This window comes from Coffea arabica, chromosome 5c (genome assembly GCF_036785885.1).
Source record: "Coffea arabica cultivar ET-39 chromosome 5c, Coffea Arabica ET-39 HiFi, whole genome shotgun sequence".
Classification (NCBI taxonomy): Eukaryota; Viridiplantae; Streptophyta; class Magnoliopsida; order Gentianales; family Rubiaceae; genus Coffea; species Coffea arabica.
In genome coordinates, this window is record NC_092319.1 from 37,645,671 (window position 1) to 37,671,940 (window position 26,270).

The 26,270-nt window shown below is 37.1% G+C and overlaps 1 protein-coding gene across 1 annotated transcript; it reads left to right on the top strand.

Annotated features, from left to right (window-relative positions):
• The first annotated feature begins 6,152 nt into the window (after positions 1–6,152).
• Positions 6,153–8,006, top strand: LOC113689899 (premnaspirodiene oxygenase-like). Its single transcript, XM_027207702.2, has 2 exons — positions 6,153–7,098; positions 7,189–8,006. The coding sequence occupies exons 1-2, from the start codon at positions 6,193–6,195 to the stop codon at positions 7,807–7,809; spliced, it is 1,527 nt and encodes a 508-aa protein (XP_027063503.2). The 5' UTR covers positions 6,153–6,192; the 3' UTR covers positions 7,810–8,006.
• The last annotated feature ends 18,264 nt before the right edge of the window (positions 8,007–26,270 follow it).

A 26,270-nucleotide genomic window follows, 5' to 3' on the forward strand; every position in this document is an offset into this window, starting at 1 on the left:
AGAAGTTTTGAACTAGTGAATGGTATATATATATATATATATATATATATATATATATATATGTAAATATCAATGCTTAAAATGTATAAATATTTTCTACACTAATTACTTTTGTAGAGTTGGAAGTAATAAATTTGAAAAGATACTAATTTTGCATGAAAAGATAAGATATACATAATATATTTGCAAATAATGAAAGTGATTGTTTTGTATAATTTAAAAGCATTATATCGTTGCTCAAACTGTTTATAACAAGACAATAAGTAAAACTCTTTACTTGTATAATAGGATTGAGGGGAAAAAATTATAATTTTTTACATTTTAAGGTGGTCACGCATTGATGTTTATCGATTTACCAAAACATTTATTTAATTTTATAATATCCTATATACAAAAAAATGTTACAAATAACAATACATGCTATTTGTCATTTGAAGCTAAGAAAAATGTTAAAGTAAATATTTTACTGACAGAGAATTATTGATAAGTGGGTTAAACCAAGTTTCTTTTACCTAAAAGAAATGTTAAATAAAGATAAGTTATTCGATAAGGTAACATGACAAAAAATGTTCCTGCCTAAAATATAGGGATTTAAACATGTAAATTAAACAAACAAATAACCATTAGATAACATTGATTAAAATTAATAATAAAAATAAAATAATTCAAAATTCTTCAGAAATGACACGTGTTAAACAGTATTTATCCCATTTGTCATATGCAACTAAGCAAAATGTTAAGGTAGTAAATATAGTAAATTTAACTTAGAAAAGCTTGTTAATTTGAATTGTTATTTTCAAGAAATTTTTGTAGAAAAATATATTATAGTGATTTATATATGTGAGGTAAAAAGTTTATTGCAAAATAAATTCACAAAAAAACATAAAAAAAAAATTTTGCAGAGGACTACAAATCCAAACAAATAAATTTTTCTGCGGTCCTCTACAGGTCGGCTAAAGGAATCGTTAAAGTAATAGATTCTTTCGACTACATTCTTTTTTACAAAACATGGACTAATAGATTGTACGGGTACATGGACTAATCTACACATTACTTTCAACTTTTTATTCTTTTTTGGCTCCGGTCGAAACCGTTTACTTCAACCCCTTCATTCATCCTCGTGGGACCTCCAATCTTCCATTACTAGTATTCTCCCCTGGTGGCCATAATTAATTTTCCTCACACGTGTCTACCCCACGTTCTGCTTCCTACAGCATAGATTTTTTGACAGTATTGATCTCGCCACTTGGGTGGGTACCACATGGCTGCATCATAATAATTGCGGTAGGGTCCTTCATTTCATTAATATATTCTTTGCTTTTATAAACTTTCAACTTGAACATTACCAATGGTTTGTCATTACTTGATTTTAATATTTGCAAAGTTCACGGAAATCATTCATTTATTGAGAGGACGAACATCACACCAAGTGGTATTCATAATGAAATGAGCAAGGGTGTTTTTGAATTGCAAGAAAAATTGCTATATTTTTTGTGCACATATTTTTTAATTATTTTTTATCTCACATATATTAAATTATTATAATAATTTTTCTATAAAAAATTCAAAAAAATACAATCCAAACAAAATCTAAATCACTTGGGTACGGTCTTTTTTAAGCAATCAAGATTTGATCATTCGACTATTAATAGTATATTTTTATACATTAAACTATCAAACATGTAAATTTTGGATAATTCCATTTGATTTCATGCCGAACTTTGTTAGATCTAAAAATTCGCACGATTCACGAAATATACTATTAATAGTTAGATCTAACAAAATTAACAATAAAATCAAACAAAATGATAAAAAATTTATAATTTTTGATAATTTAATAGGTAAAATTCTAGTGGATACCAAAGTAACTTGCTCTAATAAGACTCTACCCTTAAGGGAAAAAAATTCTTCACAACGAAATTGAAAGGGGTAGGTAGCAAAACAAGAGTCGGTATTTCCTTCCTTCACATCATGATGTGACTCTATTAGCAGACGTAGTGGAGTGCATTGCCCCACGGGTCAAAGGTGCACCTTTCCTGCTTGTGAGTTGTGAGCCTTCAAAGATGCTGCACTTTGTTTGTATTAGCTGAAGAAAGTCCAACGAAACCCAGTCACGGTTACTGCAGACCGTATACTTTTTTTTGTTATTGGTAGACTTGACTGAAGGATCCGAGGGTCAAGTTTATACACTGACATCTCCGGACAACTCCATTTTAAAATGGGATAATTTCAGAAACCTCCCTCAAGGTTTCTGACAATTTCATTTAATACTTTTGAAGTTTTCAATATTATACTTGCTACGCTTGATCCTCTAAAATGACCATAATAACTTTAATATATTAATATTTTTCATACAATTAAATAATACGCACCTAATCTTGTGCATAGAAATGCCCCACACAATTAAATATTTAATGAAAATAAAAATAAGGTCACTTATAGAATAACTAATTATATTCTAAATATAATTCTAACATATTACAAATTAATTTTAGTTTGGATTGAAAGATCTAAAGATGAATAGTAGATGCATGCTGAAGATTTAAATATAATAGGCATGAATTGGTACTCCAACATTTGAGCGATGAGATGTTATATTAATACAGTTAGTGAAATTTTTTAAATTTAACAGTACTAATTTTTTTTTTTGTATCTTAGATTGAGATTTTAAAATTTAAGAACTGATGGTAATGGTTGTCATGATGATAATGATACTAATTTGAGATGTAAGAATATGAAATAGAAGATGTAATATGTTATTGATAATCGATCATGATACTAATTTGAGGGATGGGATGTAAAGTTTAAAATAGTAGAGATAAGGGTTGAAAGTGAGTTTGAGATTTTGTGCATATTTCATATTTTTTTAATAAAATTTTATAAGAAGGTAAAATGAATTTCACAATTTCATAAGGGCAATTTGGGTTTTTCATTCAAAATTTTGACCATTGAATAGTTTTTGTTACTAAAATGGTAAATTCAAAAGAGGTATGTGTAATTTTTAAAACTTTAGAAATATTAAGTGAAATTGTTAAAAACCTCAAGGGAGGTTTTTGAAAATATTCCTTTTAAAATTAGTTAAAGGCAGCCTTAAGTTGTGGGGAGACCTGCAGCTGAGCAAAATAGACTGAACATCTCAACTTTGAAATTCAGGGTCGGACTCTGTCAAATCTGTGAATATTGAACCATTGAGTTTGGCTCGGTCATCATAAAAAAAAAAGACTAAATCTTGTGTAAAAACAGATTTTTTATTAAAAATATTTTTATATTTTTTACGAACATATTTTTTAATTACTTTTTATCTCACATATATCAAATTGTTATAATATATTTTTTACAAAAATTTTAAAAAATTATAATTCAAACACGATTTAAATCCCTCTTTAAATTATAGGTTGAGGGTTTTCGAATCCCACCTATAGTAAAAAAATTCAAAGAAAGTTTCAAAATACTTTTTTGATCTCATTAGATTTGCATACATGCTAGCTTCTTGTACGGCCTTTTTAGATTTTTTTTCTTCCTATAGAATATGACATATTAGATTATAAAATTATTATCGAAACCGTGACAAAAAAAAAAAAAAATCTATGAACGCTGTCGTTGATGGTGCCAAGCTCGCAAGTAAAAGCACGCAGAGAAGTTGGTGGGATGCTATAGCTAAACTCTGCACTGTTTTGTTACAGAGAAAAACGAAGCAGAGGAAAAGAAAGCAGGAAACGGTTGGGTGTGGTTTGAGGTATAAAGCTGATAAGCACCCCCAAAAAAAAAAAAAAAAAGTATAAGGCTGATGAGGAGAACAATTCATGGCGGGCCTGGCGGCCCCCTTGTGAAACTGTCATGGGATACAAAAATTATTTGCCATTATTTGACAATCAAACAATTAACAACCATTTGGCTGTTGGCACCATCAAAAATTTTTAATTTCTTAATGAGATAGAAGGTCAAGAATTTAAATATTAATTGGGAGTGTTTGGATACCAAAATTTTTTCAAATAATATTTCACTTGCATCACAAACACATTTCTCAATCTACCTTTTTATATTGCCAATCACCTTTTTATCTCACATACATCATATCACAAAAAGTGCTACAGTAATTATTCCAAATAATATTTCAAATAATACACTATCCAAAAAAACTTATTAATATCTCTTATTACTTGTCATATCATGTGATTTTTTGTAGTCTCAATTGGACATTTCATTAGAATAGGAGTAGGAGTAGAATAAATAAGTCGCTAATGACAAAAAAAAAATTGACAACCAAACAGTCATGGGGTACAAAAATTCTTTGCCAATATTTCACAACCACCCCTTTACAATAATTTTAATTTTGATTAGGACAAGTAATCCATCTTTATCCAATGAAATATGTTCGAAAATATTAATCATTAAAGAGTATAAAAATCTATATATAATTCCGTCATGATTTAAATTAAAGTGTCACCTTAGTTTTTTCATTAATAAAAAGTTAAAGTCAAATTAACAAATTTACAAATTCATCCTTTCACTATTTTTTCCTTTTCTATCTGTCCGTGTCTTTCTCTTTCTCTCTCTATTTAAAGAAAAGAAATAATTTTGAAAACCTATATTTTGACCTATAAAATCTTAAATTTTTTCGAATACTCCTACAAAAGAGATGGAAGGGAAATAAAAAAATAAATATAGAACAAGAAAAAAAGATGGAAGGAAAATATAAAATAAATAAATAAGAAACAAAAAAATCAAATCTTTTTTTACTACAAATATCATTACAAACCAAATCTTTAATGGTATTTTCAAGTTCTAATTTATCTATTTTTTATTTCAATTTATTTTTTTATATTTTAAGGAAAAAAAGTAGTGAAAGGAAAATTTTATCAATTTATTAGTTTCATTTTAACTTTTTACTATTAATAATTAGTTTTAACGAAAAAATTAATGGTGACACTTTGATCTAAACCATAGCTCAAAAATGTGATTATAATCATAATAAAATCCTTTTAGTGCATGTTTATAGCTCAAAAGTATGTTTTAAATAATCACTTTTGAAAGTGCTTCTATCAGTTTAACAAAAGCATTATAATTCCAAACACGCTATCTATTTTTTATAGTATAACTTTTGAAAGTTAAACAAGGACCTTTGCGCGAGAAACAGGTCGGTGACTTAAATTAGGGATACTTTCAAAAACCTCCCGTGAGGCTTTTAACAATTTGATTGAACTCCCATAAAATTTAAAAAATTATACCTACTTCCCTTGATTTGATAGTTTTAGTAATAAAATCTTAAAATAATATTGACTTGATCAAATTTTTAAATGACTATACAAAAATGCCTTCGTGTAATGAGTTTTAATTTATTTTTCTATACAATTATAAGATTATATACTATAATTATAAGAAAAATGTACCAAAATATTCATATTTATATCTACTATTTGATAAATAACTATAATAATAATTTTACTACTATGATAGGATAATTTTGATGGTATTTTATTATGAGTTTAATTTATAAGATAGAAAGTAAAATATTGAAATTATTTATTTAGAGTTTATAAATTTTTCAAATAGTGAGTACCATAATTTAGTAGTGGTTTTTGACAATTTTTTTTGATTTATTGTTAATTTTAATACCAAAAAATAAAAAATAAAGTTCAACAAAAATATTGGATTATATATAAGTTAATTCATAAAAGAAACTATTAGTTCGATATTGGTTAAAATAAAAACTAAAAGTAATACTAAGTATAAGCAAAAAATTAAAAAAAAAAGGAATAAGAAGGGAAGACAGTGAAAAAATAATTTTAAAAATAATTTTAAGTATAAGTATATCAAACAAGAGAATTTTATTAAAATATTTTTAAATAATAAAAAATATATATATAATTTTTAAAATCTTGAAAGAACTAATTGAAATTGTCAAAGACCTCAAGGAAGGTATCTGAAATTATCCCCTTAAATTATTGTGCGACTCCCACCTAATACTCGCTCAATTTCCGAGGGTATCGATGACAGCGTAGGTGCCTTAAATTATGTTACAGAAGAAAAAGACAATGCTCTGAGAATCAATCTCTGTTTAGAAAAGCATCTTTACTTGGCAGAAAGTCCAAAAATTAAGAAGTAAACACAAAATTGATACCAAGCTTGCAATTATAAGTTTGGACCAGGTGAGGAGGTACCTCTACATTTCCTCTGTCCTCTCTTTTGGAAATGGAGATAACTTTTCCTGCTCTTCTTGTGAGCGCCCTCTGCTTTTTTGTTCTATGGAAGTTGACTGGGCTATTCATCAAAAGTTCCGGGAGGACTGATAGTCCCAGAAAACTCCCAGGGCCATGGAAGCTACCTCTGATTGGAAGTATGCACCATCTAGCTGGTTCTTTGCCACACCATGCTCTAAGAGACTTGGCTGAAAAATTTGGACCCATCATGCATCTGCAGATGGGAGAAATATCTACAGTGGTCATATCAGCACCACAGGAAGCAAAAGAAGTGCTGAAAGTTCATGACATTATCTTTGCAGACCGACCAGAATTTCTAGCTTCTAAGATACTTGGTTACGATAACTTGGATATCGCCTTTTCTCCTTACGGTGATTACTGGAAACAGATGCGAAAAATCTGTCTCCTAGAACTCCTCAGTCCCAAGAGCGTGCGGTCTTTTGGCACTCTCCGGGAGGATGAGGCCTTGAAGGTGATTAGATCCATCAAGTCTTCAAACTCACCAGTCAATATTACTGACAAAGCCTTCACTTTTACGAATGACATAGTCTGCAGAGCAGCTTTTGGAAAGAGCTTCGCGCACCAAGATCGTCTGATAACACTGATAAATGGGGCAATTTCAGCAAGCGGAGGTTTTGATATAGCTGATCTGTTTCCTTCGCTAAAATTCCTTCATTCCCTGAGTGGTTTGAAGCCAAAACTGATAAAGCTGCATAACGAGATCGACCAGATGCTTGAAACCATAATCAGTGAGCGCAAACAGAAGCGAGCAAATCAATCAACCCCCGTTGGTTCTCAATCAGAAGTGGAAGATTTAGTTGATGTCCTATTAAGACTCAAGGAAAGTGGTGACTTCAATATTCCTATTTCAACAGACAGCGTCAAGGCTGTTATTTGGGTAAGTATATAACATATCACAGACACCTCAAGTAAATTTCCCGTTTCATCATATTTTTAAGTAACCATTTTCTCTCGAACTGTAATACAGGACATTTTTGCGGCTGGGACTGAAACTTCTGCAGCCACAATAGACTACGCAATGGCAGAGCTGATTAGAAACCCAGGTGCGATGGAAAAGGTGCAAGCTGAGCTGAGACAGGTCCTCAAGGGGAAGGAAACAGTACAAGAGACAGACTTGAAGGAATTGAATTACCTAAAAGCAGTGATCAAAGAGACTCTGAGGCTGCACCCTCCTCTTCCACTGATACTTCCAAGAGAAGGCAGGGAGCCATGTAAGATTGGTGGTTACGATATTCCCGCCAAAACTAAAGTCATGATAAATGCCTGGGCAATTCATCGGCATCCTGAAGTTTGGCCTAACCCCGAAAAGTTTAAACCAGAGAGATTTCTTGACAGTGGCAGTGACTCAATAGGGATGAATTTCGAGTATATCCCATTTGGCGGCGGAAGAAGGATTTGCCCAGGAGTATCATTTGGTTCGGCAGGTGTTGAGCTTCTTCTTGCTAAGCTGCTCTACCATTTTGACTGGTCACTTCCCAATGGAACTGTAAGTCCTGAAACGCCAGACATGACCGAGGTCTTTGGTGCAACTGCAAGAAGAAAGAGCAGCTTGATTTTAGTTGCAACTTATCATGATCCATTTGCATAGTTCGAATTCTGGTGTGCGCTACTGGACACCAATGAAGAAGACACTGTTTTGCTGGCCGGGTTCGATTCTGCATTAGCAAAATAAACTCCACACGGAATCCTGTAACCACGGAATATTCTATGGAAGTTGCTCCATATTTTGTTTATGTAATAAACGTTTAACGTTCGTGAATTTACACATTGCCTTTCGATGACGAATCCAGATAGTTTTAAATGGTCTTTAATCAGCGTATATTTGGTTATTTTTATGGATTATTCCGTGTGAATCAGTTATTTTTTGGGGCGTTTTTCAAGTATTTTAGATGAAAAAAAGTTAAAAATTCTCATGAAAAACTTAAAAACTTTTATGTGGATGTTTTTGAGATATATTTTAAAATTTTTTATTAAAAAATTTACATTACTCATCACCGCCATCCACAATCACCATTGTCCCTTTCCTCTTCTTCCCTCCTTTCTTCTCTCTCTCCTCCTCTTTTCTTGTCCCTCTTCCTTCCTTCCTTCCCCTTCTCCCTCCTCTTCCCTCCTCCCCTCTTCTCCCTTCCCTTTCCCCCATGGGCACCCTGCCTCCTCCTCTCTCCCGCCATGATCGATCGCAACCAGAGGGCCGCGACCAAATTCAGATCTGGTTGTGCAAGCAGCAATGATTTCCGATCTGGGCGTGCATGTATCTAAGACTAGGTTTCACAATTTTTGGCTTTAATTGATTGTTTTTTTCGTGTTATTTTTGGGGTCGAGTCTTGGTGCGTTTGAATCTTTTGTGCAAAGCCTGTGAAGTTTGGAGCAAAAATTGAAGAGGAGTTGGTGGAGCTATCGCTGTTCAAGACCAATTTCGGCATTGAGTGGAAGTTTCAAAATGAAAAAAGCTTATTTGAATATCAATGCAAAAGATAAATCAGACCATGTAACGTAATCCAAATGTTGTTAGCGGGAAAGGGTGGCTGCGATGGTCAATGGCCGTCAGATAAAAATTGTCATGTGATGCATGTGAGATTAAAAAATATATTTATAACGCAAGTAAATAATTTTTGATCAAATAATAGCAAAATTCAAGAAATCATTCATAAGGCTTAGAAAAGAAAAGGAAAGGAAAATATAAGAAATGAAATTTTAAAGTAGACAAATTTTGAGGTTGATGGGTGGATGCGGCGGTAGATGGTTGTGTGGTGGAATTTTTTTTTCTATATGAGTTTTTTTTTTGTATGAACTGATGTTTTTAGAATTATTTTTATTTATATATTATTGGATCATTATATTTGAAAAATTAATTTTTAAAAAATAGTGAAATCAAAACAGAGCCAATAACCTATATTCGATTGATACCTATAGCCTATACTTTTATATAACCATTTGAATCCTCTCTCTAGTAGAGGCGTTATATCTCTCTAAAAGAGAGCTCTCTCTTCTCGAGGTGAGAGCTCAGACAGGCCCAAAAGTTAACTTTTGAACTTTGAATTTTCAAACACACTCACTCCAATTCATCTCGTTGGTGCACTTTTCCTCAACACTCTGGCTTCTGAACAGCATTAAACTGCACAGAAAGCAAAACCATGTCAAAAATACACTAACATAACATAGTAAAAATCACACTGCTTTGTTAAATGCTACTACACAAAAGGTCCCAGGGCAGTAAAATCCATAAGACACCAGCAAAGTAGCTGCCTTTTTAGCAACGTAAGTAAGCACAGAAAAAAGAAGTATTCCGACCAAGTTCGAGATCAGAATCACAGCTTCCGAACCACTTGGAGACTCTATCAAGCTGTGACAGGTAATTTAATGGTCATAAACTATCTTGCCCTAGCATAGTTTGTGTCTTGTCTAGTTTTCTTTTCCTTCTAGGTCGCCTGCACTGGAAAAGTAGAGTAGATTTTCTCTTTCTTGTTTAGGTTTTGTGTGCATCCAGACTCTATGTTGTAGTGTGTGGTATATCACTAGTTTTATTAAGACTATGACGGATAAACTGGCTGAGATAATGCAGAATTTTGACCTCTCTAGTGCAGAACTTCAAGCAACCAACCTTGGAAGCGAGGAGATAGTAGGAGGGGTAAATGAATGCAAAATCAGTCCGATAGGTAAAGTTATGGGAGAGAAAGTCTCTAACTATACAGGGGTCAAAAATTTTGTGACAGCAGCATGGAGTTACCCTAGGGAACTGAGAGTGGTGGAACTAGGACCGAACATGTTTCAGTTTATAATACCAACTGAAAGCGACAGGGAGAGGATTTTGAGTGGAGGACCTTGGATAATGGACAATCAAGTTCTAGTGCTTAACAACTAGTATGAGGGAATATAGGGGGATGAAAGGGCATTCTGCCTAGCACCTCTATGGATCCAAGTTTGGAACCTGCCAGTTCACTAGATGTCGAAAGAGGCAGGGAAGAAGATATGTTCAATTTTGCACCAAGTGAGAGAGGTGATAGTCCCCCAGACAGGGGGTAAAGAAGGGAGACATTTGAAACTCCTAGTGGTTGCTAACATCTGCCAACCCCTACTAAGAGGAACCATTGTTAAAGTTGGAGAAGCAACTAAGTGGGCTAGTTTCAAATATGAGAGATGCCCGGATTTCTGTTACAATTGTGGCATTATAGGCCATTGTGAGAGGACATGCAAAAAGCAGACCTCCACTGGAATGGGAAAGAAAGACAATCAGTATGGTCCATGGCTGAGGGTTGGTAACATGAGGAGCTTACCACAGAAAAAACAGTCAGCCATTGTGTACAACCCTAAAAAACATAACTGGAGGCTCCAGGAGGGGGAGTGGAAGGAGAAAAAGAGTTCAGCTACTCAGGAAGGAAAACATGAAAAGCAGACACCAAATGGTAATGGTAGCACCAAAGAGCCTGGGAATGAGATTATAAATTTGGCAAAAGGAGGTGATAGCCAGGAAGTAAAAGGGAGAGGTAATAGGGATGATATGAGCCCACGTCATAGTCTGGATACTGCTTTGACTGACAGGGTAGTGGTCAACATGGTGAAAGATCAGCCCCCAAAGGACATAAGGATAGCAAAAGAGGTACCCAAAGAGCCAGGTAGAAGTATTGAGGAAGGTATACAAATAGGAGAAAAGGGAAAGGAAGGTGTTAGCCCAGATATACAGATGATAGAAGTAGGAATTGGAAATGTGACGGTTCAACTTCCCTGGACTGAGAGTTTGGAAGAAGGGGATATAGAAATGGAATCTGTGAACATGGGAGTCAAGGTGGGTCCAAAGATGAAAGAGGCTTTAGGCAAATAAAATAGAAGGACCCTGAGGGTCTTAAGGTCTCCAAAGAAACAAAGGCAGCCTCTAAGTGAGATTAATTCCAATACTATCAGAGAGAGGAAGTCAGGTAAAAGGAAAGGGTTTCAGGGGGAAATGGAAATGGAAATTGATGAGGAGAACATGCAAAATGGAAAGAGGAACAAAATAGAGCTGAATCGTGCCTCTATAGGCAATAAGACTGAAGGGGAAGGGTCCAACCTGAGATGGACCGCATTGGATAAATGAGGGTTCTGGTGTGGAATTGTCAATGTGTAGGGAGTCCCTTAACAATTTCTCAGCTGAGATAGGTGAACAATCTCTCCTCTCCAAGTATGATGTTCTTATGTGAAACCAAAAACAGAAGTAAATACATGAAAAAAGTAAAAAATATTTTGAAGTTTGATGAAGTAGCTATAGTGGAAGCCATGAATAAGGCGGGTACTATGGCCTTTTTGTGGAAAGAGGAGGTTAAGATTAAACAATTTTTAAGGACTGCTTTCACTATTGAAGCCCAAATAGAGGATCAGGAGAGTAGGAGTGAATGGTGGTTCATAGGGGTCTATGCTAGTTGGGGTGAATTCTTACATTGTGATGAAAAAAAAAATGATTCTACAACGAGGGCGTATTGTGAATGATTTTCTAGAATTGGGGTCTTCGCATTCTCAGAATGCGAGCTCAATGAATGCGAGCTCAGTGAGAGCTCAAAATCAGAATGCGAGTTTAGTGAGCTCGCATTCTCAGAATGCGAGCTCGTACTAAGCTCCACCGCCAACCCTCCATTTCGAAAAAAAAAGACAAAAGCAAACACACGAAGCGCAGAAGTGCCTTTTATAGCTGTCGAACAGAAAAACAGAGAATTCGGAATTGTACGTAAAAGCACAACAAAGAAAACAGAGGTGGTTTCTGCACATCGAAGCATCCAAGGACCGGAGCTGAGCGGAGCTTCCAAAGACTGGTTCTGCGCGTGCCGCTTGCCAAAAATTGTCCACAATTTCAGTCCCAACTCTCCAACAGCATAAAGGTTAGGCTTTTTCACTTGCAATGTCTCAGTAATAGCATTTTAAGTTTAATTAATACTTGAATACCTGAATCCAAGACAAGTTCAGATTTGTGGTGAAATTTGGGTTTAAATTTGACGTGGGTTGTGCTTATTTTTGCTTTTTTTGTGGTGGATTTGAGGATAAACGTTAGATGTTTTTCGAATTCATACAATGTTTGGACTGTCCAATGTAGGAGTAGTTTATTTGCCGTTTCTGCAATTAGTGCAGGAAAAGCATGATCCGAGGTCGGATAAGACTCAACCCAGACGGATCCGAGCTCGGATCCAAAGTTGTTCAGCCGGATCCGAGGGCTCGTCTGATCATCTGTTGAGCCGGATCCGAACCCTGTTGGATCCGAAGGATGGCATAAAAGATCCGAGCTCGGATCTTGGCATTTCATAATACAATGCGAGGCGTGCTATTTTTTTTTTTTTTTTGGGATGCCGTAGTTCGAAAATTCGAGCTCCGTGAGCTAAGTTTTGGTGAATGCGAAGACCCTTTGTACGTAGTCCCATGCTAAAAATGCCCCATTTGTAGAATTCTTTTAAAATTCATCATAATTTTTTTTTAAATCTATTGCGCAGCTATTAGTTTTGGTCGAAACACTATTTACATTGGACAGTGTATGTTTTGCAATTGGAGCTTAGAAATTTGGGATGTAGTTTATAGATTGGAGCATTTGCATTTCATGGATATTTGGATTGTGAGCCCCTTTATTGGGGAGACTATGTCGATATTTTTGTAGATATTCCTTTGTGAGGGCAACTGACTATTAGGTAATTTATTTTATATTACAACTACCATTCCTTATGCATAAGGCTTAATTCGGATTTGATACAAGCCATTAGCTAATTTATGTTATATTACAACTATGGATATTTTCGGTCACTTCGTTGAGACGATGGTTTGTTTAATTTTGTTTAAGTAGAAAAGGGCGATAGAACATGAAATACCGATTTATTTTAAGGCGAATTGATGGATTGAAATTCGCTGACCAACCTTGTAATGTTTTTTGGTATTGGGAAAATCTATAATGCTAAAAAAGTGGCAAAATAAGTTACACGGAAAAACATTAATTTTGTAAGATTCATTGGTATAATATCACATCATTGTCAATGTGGATCTTGTTATGCGGTGTGAATGTGGAGCCCAAATATATATAACTTCCGCTACAGTTGTTACGCTTGTACATTTCTTACCCTGTTTGGATTTGCAGATAGAGAGTTTTAGTCTATTTTTAAGGGAGGCTCTGTCCAATTTTTCCAAAAACTTCGTTCGGAGTTTTAGACTATTCGTATCGTCATTTATAGTATATTTCATACATGTTTTCAATTTTTTCATAAACATCTGGATCGAAATTAGTCTATTTAATAGTTCCAATTTCGACCTAGAGTCCACCCTCTTTCATTTGTTTGGACCCTTGGACTACTAATTTTTATTTATTGTCCAAAAACTAGGTATACATTTCACAGACATGTCTGTAGAAAGACCTCTGCGGGTAAACTTATACTGGGGAGGACAAATACATTACGAGGGTGACTTCGTTTGTTATTTGCCTCGTACTTCCAACCGGACATTCACTTTGAGGCATAGAATTGGATACGGGGAGTTGGTTGACAGGATTTACCACTATATTGGGGTCGATAAAGGGGTGTTCAAGCTGAAATTGTTTCTTCGTCAACCGTTGGAGAGTTCCAAATATACTGTTTCCGCAGTGGTGGATGATGAAACTCTTGATGTAATGTACGATCTTTGGATCGAAAGAGTTTCATACATGGCGGAGATTTATATCGAGAAGGAAGAAATCGTCCAAATGCCTGTAGTTAATAGCGTATTCACTGGACCAATAGGTAATGTTGGTCCAATGATGTCGCTTGTACATGCATTCATGGATCCAACAAAGTTTAACTTTGGTTCTAGTTCAGTCGTTCCAGAGACTTCATCGGCATGTCACTATATGCATGATGATCGATCTATGTATTCATTAGAACCAAGACTCACATCAGAGTCCATGGATGCCCAGCAATATTTTCATGGGCTGGATTCGATTCCAAGTTTTGAAGATCCAGGGCCATCAAGCCATATTTCTCCACATGGGATCGATTATAACCCTGGTCAAGGTTGTCGTAGTTCGGCAACCGTTGATCTATATGCTAGTATACATGATAGACTCCGTGCCTATGAAGAAGATGATCCGGAAGACGATGACCGGGAAGTTGATGCGGAAGAGGTTGAAAAGTCGGAGTCGCAAGATGTGTCTGGTAGTGATTCGGATGAAGAGCATGAAGGTGGGGTTTTAAGAGTAAACCTCGATATGTTCCAAGAGGACAGACGCAATAGCCCAGCTGGCAGCTCTGCATATGTGCCAAGGGGAATGGCCTTTTTCTCCGATCTTGGTAGTATAGATGATGATGATATAGAAGAGGAGGATGGATTGGAGCGTATTGTAACATTCAGTGAGGAGAATAATAATATACGTCTCCATATGAGATTTGAGAGTAAGCAGCAGCTCAGCCGAGCAGTTAGACTGTGGTCCATCAATCAGAATAGGGAGTTCAGAGTTATTGAGAGTAAGAGTAACACGTGGTTTGCTAAATGCAAATCATCAATTGAAAGAATTCCTTCCACTTCAACTGCGCCATCGTATCCACCATGTGACTGGTGTGTTAGAGCCGTAAAGAAAAAGACCCATGGAATGTGGCAAATTACAAAATGGGTCAATGACCATAACTGCTTGGGCGACATGATTAGAAATAACAATACAAGCCTCACAGCTTCCGTTATTTCAAGGCACATCCTCCGTCGGGTTGAAGATAACCCTGGATTAAAGGTCAAGAACATACTAAGTGACGTTAAAGAAAACTTGAAGGTTGATGTGTCTTATAAAAAAGCCTGGTATGCCAGACGTAAAGCAATTGAGCTTGTGTTTGGATCTTGGGAGGCGAATTTTTCCGAACTACCGCAGTATCTTGATGCCCTGGTTTCATCCAATCCAGGCACCGTGGTAGAGTGGTTACATCATTCGGATAGTTCGGATCGAGTTAAGACCTTTAAATATGTATTCTGGGCGTTTGGGCCGGCTATTGAAGCATTCCACATGTGCAGGCCGGTTATATGCGTTGATGGCACTCATTTGCGTGGCGAATACAAGGGCAAACTCCTTGTTGCAGTCACTCAAGATGCGAACAACCACGTTCTACCAATTGCTTATGCCATAGTGGATGAGGAGACGATTTCTAGTTGGTCGTGGTTCATGGAACAATTGAGATATAATGTGGCGCTTGATCGACATCCTATCTGTGTCATTTCTGATCGCCACAATGGTATCATCTATACCATGACACACTTTGACTATTGGGAGGAATCTTTAGCGTACCATAGATTTTGCTTGCGACATGTTAGGAGCAATTTGATGACACACTTCAAAGGTTTACACCTTCGCAAGTTGTGTTGGGCAATGGGAAGGGCAAGACAATTACGCAAGTGGCGAATGTTCAGGAGAGAACTGCGAAGCATGTTTCCGGATGTTTGGAATTATCTGTCAGCCATTAGTCCAGATAAGTGGTGCCTAACACACGACGATGGTCGTCGTTGGGGTATTCTAACTACCAACATATCCGAAAGCTATAATAATGTCTTGCGGGGGGCGCGTCATTTGCCAATTCGTGCATGCATTGATATGACTTTTCATCGGACAGTTGAGTTATTTAAGAGGAGAAGGGAAGAAGCTTCACATTGTCGCAATCCTTTTCCCCCAAAGATATGGCGGCGTTTTACAGTTGCTGAGCGGAAGGCAGGCGCCCACAGAGTCGTTGAGTTCGATGGCCCATTTGGCGTATACAAGGTCATCACAGGGCGGCGTGTCAATGGTAAAGGAGGCAATACACAAACCATCACGTTTTTTGATAAGACATGCTCGTGTGGAAAGTGGCAGATATACAGGCGTCCTTGTTCACACGCTTTGGCGGTGTGCAGGCATAGAGGTGACAATCCAGGATTACTTTTTGACCAGCATTTTACCAAGACAAGGTGGGCCGTCCAGTATTCAGGGAAGTTTTTCCCACTGCCGCATCAACATACTTGGCAACAGGCTGGGTGGGACCTGCAGGCAGACCCGAGCAAATTTGTGAAACGTCGGGCAGGGCGAGTTCGAGCTAGACGAATTCGGAATGAGATGGATGAAAGGGATGCAGACGAACCAAGAAGATGTCGAAATTGTCATCAGACGGGTCACAATACTCGAAATTGTCCGAATTATAGGTCTTGATTTGATCGACTCCCTAGAGATTGTGGACTAATGTTAGTGCATTTCTTTTTGCGGGTGGGGTTCGAGTTACTTCATTTGTGTAATTTTCTGGATTTTTTTTTAAATAATTACATTAGTGACTTTCATTGTTCATTAGTTAGAATTGTTGCTTCGTTTTGTACTTTGATATGTATTGAAATAACTAGTTTACACGTGCAGCCCAACAGTTTTATTCATTGCTCGCTAAATCCCCTATCCATTGATTTGTAACTTATCTGTTAAAGGAATGCTTGGAAGGTGTGTTATATATGTAAGCACTCTTGCATGTACAGGATATGAAATTTTTGTATATATTTTGGCAGGGAGTTATGGCCGCTTTATAGGGGAGATTCTGTCAAATTTTTATATTAATTAGTAAAATATAAATACAAATACATTGCTGCACGCTATAAATACATAGAGGGATAACAAATGTTGGTTTTTTAAAAATATAAATACAAGGTCAAAACTTGCTAAAATTTATAACGGATATATGGTCAAAACTTGCTAAAAAAAATGTATAACGGATATATGGTCAAAACTCGCTAAAATTTGACATCCCAACTTTTTTTTATTTGTCCAAAAGTGGATACAGGATACTTTTTGGATATTACTTATTCATTGTTCTTGCAATTTAATCGTTGCAGATATTTGTCTGGGATTATGGCCGACACCCCTATCCCTACAGGCCTACATCCAGGACCGTACGTGCACGACATTATATCGGCGGGAACTGCACACCGGGCACATTCCATTTTTCACGGACATATTCAGGGCAATCAGTTAGATGTCAGACGGTGTGACAGAGGATTTTGGGAGCATACGCCTATTCCTGATCCGGTTTGTCGTTATATTGCCTTGGCTGGATTTGAGGGGGTGCTAGAGAGTGGATATCAGATGGTTGATCATTCTTTGATCACAAGTTTAGTGGAGAGATGGCGGCCCGAAACGCATACATTCCATTTACCGGTGGGAGAAGCTACCGTGACATTACAGGATGTAGAGGTGTTGTGGGGTTTGCACATCGATGGTCCACCGGTTATAGGGGTAGACACATACCGCAGCATTCAGGAGTGGGGAGCCATCTGTGAGGAACTCCTTGGATTTTCTCCTGCAGTTGGATATTTTGATGGACAGAGGCTAAAATTGGGATGTTTAGCAAGAGCCTTGGATACAGAGTTGGCCGCCGATGCTTCAGATGCCGAATGTAGGCAGCGTGCGCGCATCTACATCCTACTGATATTAGGTGGACATTTATTGTCGGATAAGTCCGGAAACAAAGTCCCTTTGTTGTATCTTCCATTACTGCGGGACTTGGAAACTGTTGGGCAATATAGTTGGGGTAGTGCGTGTTTGGCGACTCTCTATCGGTCACTTTGTGATGCCACGCATCCTGCCAAATCGGCTATTGCCGGTCCATTAGTTTTGCTACAGGTACATTAGAATCAATCTCCAATCTTTTGCATTTTATCATTTTGCAATTCTAACATTGCTTATAATTTTCTAACAGCTCTGGATTTGGGAACATATACCAACCATGCGTCCGGACCGAATCGCACCGTTGGAGCATTACCCTGGTCCATATGCAGATAGGTGCGCGTTTCGCACCCATTTAGGTTTTTTTAATGGCTTTTGATAATCCAAACGACTTCAATTTGCCTAAGCTTGGTTTCCTACTTTATTAAATATAGGTGGAATAATGACTTGGACGTACATAGAGTTGTTAGGCATGTTGTGCCCGCATTCCGAGATCAGCTGACAGGACTGCGTCCTGAAGAGGTATTGTACATATGTCTGGACAATAGGCCATTGCCAAAAGGGAAAAACATGTTTGGAACCTCACCCTTCGAAATCATTCTTTCATTTTCATATTTTTTTCAGTTCATATGGCAGCCATATTCGGAAGACGTTCTCGTTTCTCTTCCTGCGTATTGTACTGCAGGTCGGGACATTTGGAGGTCCGTAACGTATCTTATCTGCTGGGATGTAGTTGAGCCGCACCTCCCGCATCGGGTTATGCGGCAGTTTGGATTATATCAGTCCCTGCCTGATATGAGGTTAACGGATAATCAAGCAGCTCTACATTCTATAGATCGCCGTGGTAGGGCGAATCAAGACTGGAGCACCACGCATAGACAATATCTTCATATTTGGACTGATCGACATGTGCATGTACAAGACGGCACTGTAATTGCAGATACTACATATCCATCGGATGAGTATGTTGAGTGGTATCGGGAGCGGACGGTGATTTATATCTCAAATCCGAGTCGATTTCCCACTTTCCCAGAGGGCATTCAGGGTGATAGCGCTAGGGCATAATATCTTGTACAGTTTGTTTCCAACTCACTTTTAATAATCACTTTGAGCGTATTACAGGATTTTACTAATTTTTACCCGAGTATGTCATTCTGATTCTTATATTTGTTTTTGCAGAGCGATGCCATGTCTCGAATGTATTTCATGGCACAGGACTCTCTTGTAGTTAGTGATGAACAACACAGCGGATACTTTCAAGAGTTGAGCGACTTTGCATCCGCGTCTTTGCATCATGTAGGAGAGTCACGCCGACTTGCATTCCGCCCTCCACACGTACCACATGAGATTCCACTCTACCCTGATACATGTCGTGTCCAGCGAGTTCCTAGAAATACCCAAGGAAGTCAGCATGGCGGTGGGCGCCGTCGTAGACTCCGATCACCAGAACCAACCATACAGACTAGCTTCCATGGAGGTTCGATGGCTACGGAAGACCAAGCTGGCGCATCTACTTTTGTCACACCTCAGACCGAAGGCATGCATGGCAGAGGTGTATCGATTGGCCAATCTCACAGGTCCCCTGTGATGTACACAGAGCTTACAACCGATACGGACTCACATCGCCATGTTTCTGAGCAATGTGAAGGAGGTGAAGGCACAAGCACTGAAAATGAAGATGCTACACTGTTATCGCATATGACTCAGGTCCATACAATAGTGCCAAACCAACCACGTCGAAGCCAAAGAATACCCAAACCAACAACATGTGGTACTCATGGGAAACTTTGGCACCATTGATTGCACGCTACTTGTATTGTTATTGTATGAATAACCTTACTTATGGATAAAATGCCCTTTTGTTTGTGACATTTTTGTATATATTCTAAATTTTCAGGAATATGAGTGTTCCAACGCGAACGAGTTATCTTAGTTCTCACTTTATATGAGTACTCTTTTAAACACTACCAAATAACTGCAGTTATACGAGTATTCTTATGCATTATACAGCCCGACACCTCTATTTTATGCACATGAAATCAGTTAGATGTCGGAACTTCGGTCTTGAATGTTCGTTCAAGAACACGTGTCAAAAGGCAGTTTTTGTTACCAAATTGGGTTTGAAGTGCTCCTACAAATTCCATTGCATATACATGCACTGTGCATTTCAAGTCAATTTTGGTGATATCATGGTTATAAAAGCATGTGGACACATTTGATATGTATTTAATGCCCAAAAATGCCCTTTTAGTGTAATAGTGCAAAAATGACCAAAGTTCCTCACCCCTCGATTTCCAATGTAAATGTGTTTGTTGTGTTTTGAGAGGTTGGAGCATGTGTTTATGGTATATTACACGTGCGTTAGTCTTTAGAATTGATCCATGTTTGTCCAATTTCCGAATTCGAAGTGGCCGGAAAAAGGGAAAAAAAGTTGAAAAAATTTGCAGTTTCTGCAATTATTGCAGAGAATCACTGATCCGATCTCGGATCACAAGGTGCCCAGAAACATCCGACCACGGATGAAAGATCCGAGCTCGGATCCAGTTCAACCCACATAGATCCGAGGGCTCGTCTGTCTTTCTGTTCAAACTGATCCGAGCCCTCTCGGATCCGAGAACTTAGCGACCGATCCGAGCTCGGATCGGTTCGCGGATATAGTAGGATCCGAGCTCGGATTCGTGAGACCTAAGACAGATCCGATCCCTCGTCTGAACTTCTGTAGGAGTGTATCCGAGGTCAGAAGATCCGCCCTCGGATCCATCATGCGAAGCCCTCGGATCCTACTATCCGAGGTCGGATCCTAACTATACGAGGTCGGATCCTAACGATCCGTCCTCGGATTTATATTCAAGCTTCCCATCTAAGGATCGGATCAGTGGTCTTTCTACAGCAAGTGTCACGCCCGTCTTCCTTAACCTTTCTTTGCTTTCATTTTTTTCCTTTTCCTTTCCAACTAACAAACAAATAACATGCACTTCATAAATATAACTTATTTAATTTTTGAATAACTTATATAATTTTGTTTAAATAAGATTGCGTTATGCAATTTCTAAAATTACGGTTGAAATTGTAACATATATTAATCACTATTAACTATTACATTCTTATAACTAATATTCATCGGTGTCAACAAATAAATACGATTCATGCATGGCAAAGGAAAATTATAATTTGATCAAAAACATTTATTTGATACAAAAGGAAAAACACTTAATATTTTATTCACAACAAATACTCAACACCTTACATGTTAACAATTTCATTCTATTTTTACATTGCTCTATAAAATAGAAAGAACATTGATCTATGAGATAGAAAGAACTATCATGTGTACTTTAACCACCATTTAAATGTATTATAATTAAATAACGTATTTTCAACCGTACGATTACCAATTTTTGTTATTATAAAAGAATTATGCATGTATAGTAAATTATATTAACAAGATTATTGTTAATCTGATTTTGTTTTAGCTCATATTTGATGACTTTAGCCAGGTGCAAGTTCAAAAATAAATAAAATATTATTCCTCTAAACATTACAGATTTTTAAACAAAATTTCTCTAACCTTTCTCCGAAAAATAAGATTTTCGTACAGATTTTAAAATAACATTTTACTACCGACACCATTTTAGTAAAGGCAATTTCTACAAAACAAACAATATTTACATTTACTTTTAAATTTTTTATGGAGCTCGTAGATATCATTTTAAATTTTTTTCCTAACATTTTTTAAATTAATTTTCTAAAAGTCATACTTATAAATGCGAAATCTAACAAAAAAATTAAATACAATTTTTGCAGGTCAAATTTAACAAATGCGAGCTATTTGCAAAATTTTAAATATTTGCAACATTTTTTAAAACAAAAATTAGAAGCTTTCTGCAAATAATTCCCTACCTCTCAAAAAATACCAAAATAAAAAAGATAAGAGCTCGCATTTGCTTCCTAGAAATAATTCCCTAGCTCTTAAAAAAGGAAAAAAAAAATTGAGAAGAGCTCGCATTCGTGGAATGCGAGCTCAATAACCAGAGCTCGCATTCCAGGAATGCGAGCTCTTGTTAGCTCGCATTTGTGAAATGCGAGCTCATTGAGCTCGCATTTCACAAATGCGAAGACCCCCCTGACGGAAATTAAACCCAAAATCACTCCTTTTGTAGAATTTTTTTAAAATTCATCACAAAGTTGGAAATTTCTCATGCTAGTTGTGATGACCAAATAAGGAAGAGTGATTCAAGCAAGGAAAAGTCTTTGGGGAGACAGATGGTTATTAGCAGGTGATTTTAATGATATTGTGGTGAATGATGAAAAGTGGGGTGGTAACTGGAGAGAAGAAGGAAGTTTTAAGGCTTTTTAAAGATTTTATCAATGATAACCAATTGATGGACGTAGGATTTGATGGTCACCTTTGGACTTGGTGTAATAACTGGGAAGGAGATGGGGAGATTAAACAAAGACTGGATAGAGGGCTTTGTAGCTACACTTGGTACCAAAATTTTGATAAGGTCAGCTGCAAACATGTGGACTCCTTTGCCTCAGATCATAGTATGCTTTTTTTTTACACCAAACCAGGTCAAGATAAAAGGAGGAAAAGGTTCTACTTTGATAAACGGTGGCTTCAAAATGAGGAGATCAATGGAGTAGTGGAACAGGCCTAGAAACAAGCTGATGAAGGTACAAGGATGTTCAGAGTAACACGGAAGATTAAAAGATGCAGGACTGCATTGCTGATATGGAAGAATAAGCTACAAGGTAACTCTAAGGTTAACATTGAGAGGATCAAGAGACAACTACAGGAGTTAAAGGAAAGTGTCTTAGTAGACAAGAAGAGTATAAGGAAAACCCTGAAGAGCTGGTTAAGAGAAGCCTATAGAGAGGAGGAGGTCTACTGGAGCCAAAAAGCTAGATTGCAATGGTTGAAGGAGGAAGACAGGAATACTAAGTTTTTCCATGCTAGTGTCCAGGGAAGAAGGAGGAGGAATAGGATAGCTGACATCCATAGAGAAAATGGAACCTGGACAAAGAATGAAGAGGAGCTAAGTGCTAAGATTGCTAATTACTATAAGGACCTCTTCAAAACGACAGAGGAATGAGACTTGGAGGACATTCTGGATGGGATACCTCACACTATATCAGAGAGTCTAAATGATAGCCTTACAAAACCTGTTAATGAGAAAGAGATCAAATCTGCTTTTTTCTCTATGAATCCAGATAAAGCTTTTGGAATTGATGGGATCCCTCCTATCTTTTTTCAGAAGTTCTAGAAACATCATTAAGGTTGATCTAGTTAGTGCTATACAAACTTTCTTTCATACTGGTCATCTCATCAAGTCTATTAACCATACAGTAATCTCCCTCATTCCTAAAGTCATGAATCTCACTCCTCTTAAGCATTATAGGCCTATTAGTCTGTGCACTACTGTGTACAAAATCATAGCAAAAATTCTTGCTAATAGGCTTAAGCAAGTCCTTTATCTATGCTTTAGTAAGAGGAAGGCAGATTCTATATAATATTATGATCTCTCATGAGTTTTTACACTATCTAAAAAACAAAAGGCTAGGGAAAGATGGTTTTATTGCTGTTAAATTGGACATGTCAAAAGCTTATGACATGGTTGAATGGAGGTTTTTGGAAGCAGTGATGCAGAAAATGGGATTCAATGACAGATGGAGGAAATGGATCATGGAATGCATGTCAACAGTTTCCTACTCCTTTACAATCAATGGGAAGGTCAGAGAATACGTGGTTCCTCAAAAGGGGATTAGACAGGGTGACCCTTTGTCACCCTATCTATTCCTCTTTTGTTCAGAAGGATTCTCCAATCTTTTTCACAAAGTTACTGTGGATAAAAGAATAGTAGGGATGAAAATTAGTAGACAGGGGCCTAGTATAACTCATTTGTTTTTTGCTAATGATTCCCTGATTTTTTGCAAGGCAGATCCTCAGAATGCAGCAGAACTTAGTAGAATACTCAAGGTGTATAAGAAGAGAATAGGCCAACTGGTTAACATAGAGAAGTCTTCAGTTTTTTTAGCAAAAATGTGGAGCAGGAAACAATGCTGGAAACTATCCAAGCACTGGGAGATATTCAACTAGTTAATCAAGGGAAATATCTAGGACTTCCAATGGTGGTCACTAGAATTAAGCAACAGCTATTTGGGTATATTAGAGATAACATTCAACAAAGGCTGCAAAAGTGGAAATATAGACTTTTAAGTACTGCAGGAAAAGAGATCATGCTTAAATCAGTGGCTCTGGCTATGCCAACGTATACAATGTCATGTTTCAAACTTTCCAAGAAACTGTGCAAGGATATAAACTCCACCATGGCAAACTATTGGTAGGGAGAGGCAAATGGAAAAAATAAACTTCACTGGAGCTCTTGGAGCAATATTTCCCAGGATAGGAATTCTGGAGGACTGGGGTTTAAGGATTTTGGAGCCTTTAATACAGCCTTACTTGGAAAGCAAGTTTGGAGACTGCTCGCACAAGCAAACTTGCTGGTCAGCAAGGTGCTAAAAGCTAGATATTACCCCAAGAATTCAATCTTCAAGTGTAAGGTACTCGGAAATGCTTCGTGGATTTGGAAGGGGCTGACGAGGGCTAGGAAGATGGTGGAAAAAGAAGTCAGAAGGAGGATAGGAAATGGAAAAAGTACTAAGATATGGGAGGATAACTGAATACCAGATAATTATCAAGGAAAAGTGACTTCACAAAGGCCACAGGGTGCATCTTACAAAAGGTTGAGGACCTGATCAACCAAGGAAGGTGGAACAGACAACTAATCTTCAGGAACTTCAACAGCAAAGAGGCAGAAAGGATATTGAGCATTCCCATAAGCTTAGCTGAGAGGGAAGACAGTTACTTTGGGATCCATGGATCTTATGGTAACTACACAGTAAGTTCAGCCTACGAGGTACAATCACAAGAGAAGAAGGATTGTATGAAAAAAGATAAGGAGGATGCTAGTACAAACTGGAGTAAACAATGGCAAAGGAATTGGAAACACCTGTGGAAGCTAAACGTTAAGTAGAAGTGAAGATTTTCTTGTGGAAGTGCCTTAATCAGGCACTACCAGTAAGACAACTTATCACTAGTAGGACCAAGCAAGGTGATCCAATATGCAGATTGTGTGGAGAGGAAAGTGAGACAAAAGAACATGCACTGCTTAACTGCAGTTATGTCAAAATATGTGGAGGATAGCCCCAATCCAATGGGAAGGGATGATAGACCAGCAGGGATGCTTCAGAAGATGGTGGACCAATGTTACAGAAGCAAAATCAAGAAGAGAGGGGAATAAACACCTATCCTTAACTGCTAATATTCTCTGGCAAATCTGGAAGAGTAGGAATGAGAAAGAATTCAATGGGAAATAGCATCACTCAATCAGAACAGTACAGAAAGCCCAGGAGGAATGGCTGGAATTTGTGGAAGCAACAGCAAAGGCATCACGAATGAGCATAGAAGAAACAAATACTCAGGAGACATGTTCACAGCAAAATGAAGAGACTGAAGGCACAATGAGACTTAGGCTTGCTACAAAAAAGATGAGAAACAGCACTCAGATAGGAATAGGGATCACAGCTTCCCTGGACAACCAAGAACTTGTGAGAGGCTAGGCACTGCACGAGAGAAGCACAGGACACCAACTCATAGATGATATAGCGGCTGTCAAACTCTTGATGAGTAAAGCTGCAGTGCAGGAGTGAAGGAAAATTGAGGTCCAACCGAAAAATAAAGAAGTTCTCAAGCTTATTATGAACAGCAAAACTCAGGACATGCATTTGGCCACCTTGTTGGATGATATCCATAGTTTAAAGTCCTTGTTTCGTACGTGTTCTTTTTGTTTAGTTAACAAAGATTATAATCATATTAGTGACAGGATTAGCGCCTATGCATTAGGCATCATTCAAGATGAGGAACTCTGGTTTCCTTAGTGCCATAGTGCACTGCTTGTATAGTGCTACTCGAGTCTTTGCTCAATACTGTAAAATTGAAGTCAATTTATAAAATCACTTATCATTTCAAAAAAAAAAAATTGAGACCTATAGCCCCAGGCGACAAATACAAGTAGATGTGGTAATGGGGCGGGTTTGGGGTGGGGGATCCTTCCTCCACCCCCGTCTCATTGTCAAATAACTTCGCCCATCCCCTACCCCTTGCCCCCATCCCACCTCCATCCCATTTTCCCCGCGGTCCCCCGTGAGGGAAGAAATCAACTTATCATAAATGTTCGTTTACAACAATACAATTATAAACAACATTAAAAAAGATTAAAAAGCTATCAAGATGGAAATAAAATACAAGTCAAGTTACATTCCCATATTCAACAAACTGAGTCAAATTGATTTCTCATATTCAACAAACTAAAAACACTCAAAAAATAAGTCCAGTTTTTCTCTTCATTAACATAACTCGACAACTTTAGAACATTTGCTCTTTATCAACCTCGAGATGTGATAACTCACTTGATAAAGCAACCCCGACATTTGATGCTAAAATAAAAGAAAAAACTTGTCACCAGACTATAGTGTATAACAAACAATTAGAGAAAATCAATTTAGATGTATCAAATTTCTTTAATACCTATTCAGTAACATAATCAATATCATCATCTTCATCAAACAATGTATTACATGAT

Coding starts and splice junctions, on each gene's coding strand:
- LOC113689899 (XM_027207702.2), top strand. CDS start 6,193: ATGGAGATAACTTTTCCTGCTCTTCTTGTGAGCGCCCTCTGCTTTTTT. Junction 7,099..7,188: donor GCGTCAAGGCTGTTATTTGG/GTAAGTATATAA, acceptor ACTGTAATACAG/GACATTTTTGCGGCTGGGAC.